At 33.7% G+C, this 8829-nt stretch overlaps 1 protein-coding gene across 15 annotated transcripts in view; it reads right to left on the bottom strand.

The window, feature by feature from the left end:
* Window positions 1-569: 569 nt before the first annotated feature.
* The window catches only part of OSBPL6 (oxysterol binding protein like 6), an 89231-nt gene continuing 80971 nt past the window's right edge, over window positions 570-8829 (bottom strand). For 10 of the 15 annotated variants that reach the window (XM_034428379.3, XM_034428428.3, XM_034428398.3 and 7 more), the window contains one exon: window positions 7096-8508. In XM_034428379.3, coding sequence (XP_034284270.1) covers window positions 8400-8508 — 109 coding nt within the window. In that variant the 3' untranslated portion in view covers window positions 7096-8399. Of the gene's footprint in view, window positions 2759-7095; window positions 8509-8829 lie in introns of those variants that run through there. The other 5 variants (XR_004593103.3, XR_015731175.1, XR_015731176.1 and 2 more) reach the window with 2 other exon arrangements.

Below are 8829 nucleotides of genomic sequence, written 5' to 3'. Positions count from 1 at the left end.
CCATCTCTGAAAATAACCATATTTTTAATCAGCTGCCTGGTTGAATTCTTTGCAGCATCCTAACAGGTTAAATAAACTTTGGTTCTAAAATCCCAGCTGTGTTATTTCCTTTGATCAAGTTAAACTGAGCCAAGAAACTTAATTTGCCTTGTGTGAAAATTCTATAAATCACTGATTATCACATGCTTCACCATACATTTATATATTTCAGAGTTTGTCCCCAGCTTCCAAGGAACTGGATACTGTATGTTCTCAAACACATTTAATATAAATACAGATTTTACAATTGCAGAAACAAACATGATTTTTTTGATGCTATACTAATAAATATGCTGTCTTTTGTGCACATTTAAAAACAAATTGGCTAACTGCAAGGGTAACCCTAATTTTTTAAATCTACAATGCTGTAAGAATGTACAAAATATTGTTCTTGTGGCTTCCATTCTTACATTATTTGGCTCTGAAGAGATAAAACTTTTGTGTGGAACACGTCTAGAACCAAACTTATTCAGCAATTTCCAAGTATTTCTGAGGAATTAGCAAGCAGATTGACACTTAATAGGCTAGTCTATTAAAAACAATGGTCTTTTTATTCAATGGCATTTTTTATAAAGGTATACATGTGTTTTCATATTCAAGGCTGAGGATAAAGACCACAGAGTTTTGCAAAATGATCCTGTGCAAGTATCACAATGTTCTATCTTCGTATTTAGCTTTAACATTGGATAATGGGATAAAGACAATATTGAGTTTGGGTTGCTGAAAATAAGATTCAAATCTCTGTTCAGTCACAATAGGGTTCACTGCAGAAGTTTGGAATCACTGCGATCTTTACAATGTAAGATTGCAGTCAAATTGCAACACTGTTAAAAAAAACTTTCTGAAACATCAAAGTGCCTTAAAAGTGCTGTGTGTTTAGGGAGGCCAGTTTTCTCACAAATGGTACATTCCTCTGCATGACATTTATCTGAAGAGGCATACTTCTGATTAGTTGATACTATAATATGGTGAGTCAAAGAAGGAAGTGGCAAAAAATATTACATTTTGTCTTAAGAAATACTTCCAAAAATGAATAGTGGTAATGTTGATACTTCAGGTCCCTAAGCATTCTTCCTAATGCCAATCATTTCTTTAAATTAGGCTACAGAAGACAACAGAGCAAAGCCAAGATTTTATGGCACTAGGATGGTGTAATTAAGTTCTAGTTCCATTGCTTTCAACATTTGCAACATTTCTAATTGAGATTTACTGCTGCTGGTTCCAACTGGAGCCAACTCGTGTAGGGCAACTCGTCACAGCTAATTCATTGCAGGAGAAGAGTTACACTATTACCAAAGAAATGGTGGAATAGAATCATTAAAGAATGAAAAAGGAGGGACAGAATTAAATGTCAATGACAAAAATTAACATTTTTTATTTCAAATAATTGAATTAAACTGTCCTACAGTGAGCTGTCCTGTGGAGAGTTGGCCATGATGAGTTGTCCCGCGGCAAATTGGCTGCAAGTTGGCTGAGGCAGGGTTGTCCTATTTCGCTCTAGATGTGCCACACCACCTCTTCTACCAACATTATGCAGCTTGGATGGCTCTAGCTAGAGACAATTTGAGGGAGACTGATAATCTACTGGATTAGGCTTTTTATCTTTAAGGGGAAAAAAGCAATCGATAAATTGTTTCATAATACTGTTTCTTATTTGAATACATATAATTTCAAAAAATACATGGTGCTCAATATTGTCTTTTAAAAATCCTGATAAATAAGGTAAGTCACAAAAAGAACTTTACAATATATATTATTTTATAGGGGAGCAATTCTTTTGTTAATTTGGATGAAAACTTGACAATCCTGGGCATGGATACAAGTCACATTCTGTTGAAATAAATAGGAAAACACTCATAATACATTGCTTGCATTAAAATTATTACATATTACAGAATTCCCAGTTGCAAAATTGGCACCATTCCATTCTCAGAAACACAGAGATGGCTGAGAAAAAGTTTACTGAAATCTAATAGGGTTGACTTGGTAGACAGAATGTGGTTATTGTTCACTCTAATTATATGTAGCATTAGCCCAGAACCAAAGTTCCTTTGGGCAACCACAATAATTATTTATGAGCTGTGAAATACTTGGGAAACGTCATTTGATTTGATCAAGGACTTCATCTAAGTGTCCCTCCAAATCCCGACTTTATTTTTTTTTTTACTGAACTTCTGTTTTGGAACTGTTATTTCTAAAGAGAGAAAAGCAGAGGAGAAGTAACAATAGTTAATAATGATAGTTCTGTGATAATTATTCAAGTATGTTTTGAGCCAATGTGCCCAAGTCTACATTCAGCCAATGCTGGGACTGCATGCTAAGACTCAGCAGTGCATAGCAGAGATAGGGATGGGACAGATTCCTGTTACACAACTGGGCATCTCAGTCTTCTTCTGGACTCTAAAAAGCCTCGTTTTTATTTGTTCCCAATCTACAGAATCCTCCAAATTTGCCATTATAATAAGGATACTTTCAGAGGAATCACTGATTGGGATGGCCGGGAGGGTAGATTGAGGGGAGGGAGGGCCTGCAAAAAGCAAAGCGTATAAGGTAAGTCAGAATGGGCGCTTGAGTGTGACATAGCTTGATGCAGAAACTTCGAGTGAATAAGGAGTATTTTAAATATGGGAGCGTATCACATAAATTAGATGTTCTTGAGATTTTCCTGAAGATTGTTTGAAAGAGAAGGTCAGGTTAAAGAAGAGCTCCATTTTTCAATCTGGAAATTTAATAAAGAAAAATTTCCATCACATGAGTTCAATCCTTTACAGAAATTCACATTCATCTTCTTAAGTTAATTCTATAATTTTCATTTTGAAATGCATATTTTATCTGATTTAAATGAATTCTGGATAGCAGGATTTTTTTTTCTTTGAAAGCATTTTTTTTTCTGAAAAATTTACCTACTACCCCTAACTATCATATTTTATAGGTTTAGATGAAATAAATATAATATCTGCAGATGTGTGGTGAACGAATGAACTAATGTGATGAGTTTGCTCACCCTGTTAGCATGAATTTATGGTAGGACTATACTGTCAATTATAGCTAAATATGATATACTTGATTCAGATTTAGTTTAGAACCTTACGAAAGCATATCTTAAAATAAATGCTATAGTGAAATGATTTCAAGAATATCTACATTTTTAAGAAAATAGTTCAAACTAGAGATCTGGATGGGTTTCTTTTCCCCCAAAGTAGTTTAGACTCTTATATCTCTCAGTGTCCTGTGTTGAAAACTAAGAGAACCACTAAAGCAATCTTGCAAGACAATTTGCAAGATTTACAAGGCAGTCTCTAGATTAGAGTTCTGTCTTGTGTAGAATAATATGAATATGCTTGGAATAAACCTGGGTTTTGTTGCATTTGTGATAGCTTTGGGTCAAAATGGGCCCAAACTGCCTAGCCTTCCTTTCACCATTAGCAAGGAATGTTTCACATCTAAAACTGGTAACCTAATTTACATTTTAGCTATCTTACTAAAAAGTATAGTGTGAAACCTTTGCTTGACCAAACCCATCATGGGTAGTAGAGATCATTACTGGAGATGCAATGATTAGAATGCAGTACTGCAGGCTACTTCTGCTGACTGCTGGCTATCAGCAGATCGTCAGTTCGGTTTTCACCGGCTCAAGGTTGACTCAGCCTTCCATCCTTCCAAAGTCAATAAAATGAGGAACCAGATTGTTGGGGGCAATATACTGAGACTGTAAATCACTTAGAGAGGTCTGTAAAGCACTGTGAAACGCTATGTAAGTCTTAAGTGCTATTGCTATGAGCCCAATTAGTGTTCATTATGGCATATGAAAGAGAGCAAATCAGGGTGGATAAAAATCAATGATTTTTTTTTTTAATCAGATTTTTTTTATTTAAATCAGATTTTTTTTTATTTTTATTGAATTTATTTTAATAAAAAACTTTTGGGGTAAAAATCTATCGTAAGATAGTTTTCTATTTAAGATACATAAATAATTTAGTTTATTCAGCATGAAACGGAGCTTAGTTATGTAGCACAAGGCTGTATATTCTGCAACACTGGGACTATCGGTGAGTCAACAGCGGGTCAAAGGAGTAGCAGAGATGACAGTTGCTCTTTAAAAATTATGATTTAAATCGAGTTGATTTAAATCAAGTCTTTTTACTAGTGATTTAAATCATGATTTAAATCGACTCGATATAAATCAAATCCACCCTGGAGCAAATGATAAATAGCATTAATTAACAAATGAAATAAAAAATAGTTTTATGTCTCTGAAAGGTGAAGGATGTAACAACTAAATAAGGTACCGTATTTTTCACTCTATAAGACACACTCCCCCCCCCAAAAAAGTGGGTGGAAATGTCTGTGTGTCTTATAGAGCGAATATTGCGGTGGGGGTGGGGGTGGGGAGTTGGTCCGGTGCGTTTTATAGTGCAAAAAATATGGTAGTTTAATCTTAGAGAATGGAATTCATAAAACATGTATGGAAGTGAAAACGTTTAATTATGAAGAGCTACAATATTAATTAGAAATTGATGTTATCTAGTTTGTTGAAGTGCATATGAATATAGGAATGCATAAGCTGGTGAGAATTGCCTCAGGGATGAGTTTTGAGATAATGTGCAATATTCTGAAAAATTCAATCTGGGGGGGAGGAGAATACTCTTAAAAGATAACAGTGAACAGAAAGAAGACAAGAGTACAGCAAAAGTGAGTAGGCCACATGGAAAATGAATAAAAAGCATAACTTGTAAGTAAGTATAAGTCTCTTTTTTGTCACACATTAAAGTAGCGTTCACTTGATTTTTTTTAAATGAATTATTGAAGGTACAAAAGTGATGAAAAGTTCAGAAATTAGATGCCAAATCATTAACGGTAGTCTCAAAAATGGATCTTAAGAAAAAAAAAATAGACATGGAAGAAAGAAATGAAAAAAATAGAATAACTACTGGTAGACAAAATGTGCCCTGTATAGATAAAATTGAAAACAAATAAATCTCCCAATAATCTAAAAAGAGAGTAGACTTGAGGAAAAAGAATATGTAAGCTAACTTAAAACAGTGGGAAAAATTACTTTACCACTGACGTTTGTGGACATAATACTAAAGAAAAGTACCAAAGTATTAAAAATGAATGAAGTCAAAAGTCTGTGAATGAGCAATACACAGGGGTAAGAGAATCATGATGAGTAAAATATATGACATACATGTAGAGAAAAAGTTGCGAAGAATGCAGTCACAGATAGCAGGGAGCTGTTTAAATAAACACAGGAAAGAAAATGCAAAGTAATTAGGATGGAAACAAATAATTGTTGAATAACTAAAGACATTATCTGTAGAATGAATTGGGACTGATAGGCAGTGACCTCTAGAGAACGAATGAAGACCGAACTGTAAAACCAACGTACGAAGGAAAAGTAAATGGATTCAAATGAAGTGGATAATGAAGGAAAACCATGGTTGAATGAGCTAATGAAACCCTCAAGAACTTATTGGTGAGAAGATTTAGAACCAAAGGCAACCTCTGAAGTGGAGTACCAATGTGTTCAAAGCAAGAATGGTTTGCAAGGATAGAAAAATACAGAGTTATAGTGGATTTTATGGGTGTAAATGTAGCTATCTTCATATGCTCCTAATCTCATCTCTTGTGGTTTGCTTACTAATTCTTATTCCTTTTTCACATTTTGCATTACCTGAAAGGAAATGGCTTGGATGAATTACAATTGTCCCAAAGGAAAACGGCTGTAGTCCCATATATTTAAATCAAACTTGTTACATTAATACAAGTAAGCCATTTGAAGTTTAGTTCTGGGTTCACAGAACAGGCTCAGGCAGTTAGCTAAGTGGACTGATAATCCAGGTGTGTACAATATAGAGACCCATTTTGGTCTGGTGGGTTAAGGCACCAAGCTAGAAAGCAGAGGACTGTAAATTCTAATCCTGCCTTAGCCATAAAGCCAGCTGGATGACCTTCAGTGAATTACTCTCACTCAGGTCAATCAATCTCACAGGGTTGTTTGTGAGGAAGAGTAGGAGGAGGAAGGTATGTGGGATATTTTCACTGCCTTGAGTTATTTATAAAAATAATAAAGGTGGGATAAAAGTAAATTTAAAAAAATGTTATAAACTAACCAAATGGCCTGCCTTCAAATAATATGCTAGTCAAGCTTAAAACTAATCAACTTTAGTATGTTATTTGGGGCAGCATGTTATGTCAAAGTTAGCTCGATTTATAATTGACCTTGTTAAGCACCTGGTCTCAACATTTTACTAAATCATAATATCTGTTAATATTTATAACTTTTTAATTAATAATTCTGGCTTTGAAGAGACAGTAACAAATTCCTGGGAGGTTACCGAAGACTGAATGTAAAAGACGGAATGGTAAGGCATTCTTTCTTCCTATTTTTACCAAGATTGACTAAACTATACCTTGTAAGGATTACTACGTTAACAAAATTCCCAATGTGACAGTGGCATGCTGACAGCTCCTGTTGTATAAGGACCATGTAAAAGTCCATGCATATTTTATCCTATGCATTCTAATTCTTTTTCAATTTGAATGAAATGTGCATATCAGCAAACAAAACATTCTCCTTCTGTACTTCAGAGACTCGTACTAGAATATCGTGCATATTTTAAGCCTTGGTCAAATACAAGTGATCCTAAGTTACAACTGAAATTCAGAGCGAAATCGCAGCCAGATAATAAATGTCTAGCTAATATGGTATACTCCCAGCTGGAAGTAACTTCAGGAAGTTAAGGCCCTATTTTTAAACAGGCTGTCCCTTATACAGGTGTGCTTATTAAGCAGAAATGGACATGGGGGAAATAAGATGAGTACTACATAGAATGCATAATCATATACAGTTAGTTTGCTTTCGGCAAATCATAGCCACCTCTGTGCCTTTACAGAAAAGCAATAAAATGCACTCAGTAAAATACAGTTATGTGCCATGAATATACAGAAATGTTATTTTTGAAATATATACAAGAAAATCTTTTCTATTGCCAGTGTCCAAGGTATTAATAAATTAAATCACTGGACATAAATAAAAGACAACTTTCTATTAAAAAGCATTAAGATTTTTACTTTATATATTGATTTTAGCAAAGCATGGTAACCAACTAGACTTAATTTTGAGGGCAACATCATCCAGGCTCTTTCCACATATACATCAAAATGTGCTACATAATAGCCATTTAGGTCATTCTTCATCCAAAAATATAATTGCTTTATGAAAAAGCAATAAAATATAATTTTGCATAAAAATGATATTAGCAAGAGTCAACTGAGAAAGTAGTGCATGTATCACATTACTTCTCCCAACAATTCCCAAAGAGGTGAGAACAAATATATATAATGTACATAAGAAAGCATGAATACATAGGTTATCAGGATGATTATACCCCTGCAGGATGCTTTTCTAATTTAAAAGATGTGCTTAGCATTCATGCACAGTTTTAAGGAATTTTAATTCTATAAAGGGTTATGAAAATCAGACAGAAGGAAGTATGAGAAGTCATGAAAAGAGATGGTGTATTTATCACAGCATTAGGCATTGAGAATATGAACTTAGATTAATTTCTCAAGATCATTACAAAATTAGCCAGTTTCCTTTCAACCTGCCTATATAGAACCACAAACTGCAAAGATAAAACATTCCCAGATCATCCTTTTGCTTTACAATTACAGTTCATTTTCCATAAATAATATACTTTATCCATTATTTAAAATATGAACAAAAATCTTGGTGTTTTTAAAAATCTGCCCTTGAGAAATGACAAATACATACATATTTTAAAATAACAACGTACAACTTGACATTGTTTTTAAGGCATGAAAAATGGCATATGAATGGGAAGAGCTTCTAGAAAAGCATTATGTTGTTTTTGATATAGCCAGTCCAAGCACAACACATCAAAAAAACCAACCTGACTCTAGAAATGAACAAGTGTTCTAATGTGATTCAAGATTCAATAACTACATGTGTAGACATTCTAGAACTTAGTTATAACAAGATTTATTTTATTGTTGAACTCTTCATGTCTATTTAAAGCACCAGATACTCTACAAAGCATCTTTGGCCAAATCAGTACATGCTTCTTTTATGCTGCACTTCCAGTATCTCAATAAATGAAGGGGTTGTGGGCTTTTTCCTCCCTTCTTTTCAATTTAATGATCATAGAAATGTTCAGAGTCTGGGCTAATGCACTTTTGGAAGTCTATTATAAATTGAATGTAAAAGCAAAGGAAGGTTTCCTGCAGACCCACAAATCACCGTCAGCTATAAGAAACATGTTGTGCATAGTGGTTTCTTTCTTTGTTTGTTTTTCTATTTTAAAAGAGTTATATGTTGCTAGATCTACATTCTCAGTTTACCAGAGTTTGAGTGTTTCTACTTTACTAAAGCCAGGATCCTTTCGGAGTTCCCAATAGGTGTCATTAGAAACCCATGCTTCTCTCTGATTGGCTTCAATAACTTTTCTGCAAAATTAAAAGAGTTATTGGTTAACATAAATTCAAAAATATTCTTTAAGAGAATAGAAATATACTTCAATTTAATTTACTTGTTGAGGAAATCTTCTGAAAAATGAAATTGCAATAAAATAATCCATTTTATTTAATCATAAATCAACAATCAACAAATAAAAGAAGAAAATCAATTAGGATAAAAAAAGAAAAAAATAATTGTTCTAAAATATCTAAGAAGGATTAGAAGAGATATTATGGTGTACTGTACAAACTGTAGAATGGTACTTAGCTGTGGTCAAAGATGTCAAATCACATTGACCTAATAATAACAAG

The sequence above is a fragment of the Pantherophis guttatus genome, chromosome 1 (genome assembly GCF_059756535.1).
Source record: "Pantherophis guttatus breed Tessera chromosome 1, ASM5975653v1, whole genome shotgun sequence".
Lineage (NCBI taxonomy): Eukaryota > Metazoa > Chordata > Lepidosauria > Squamata > Colubridae > Pantherophis > Pantherophis guttatus.
Note: the sequence above shows the minus strand (reverse complement) of the source record. Positions and strands in the feature narration are given on the sequence as shown.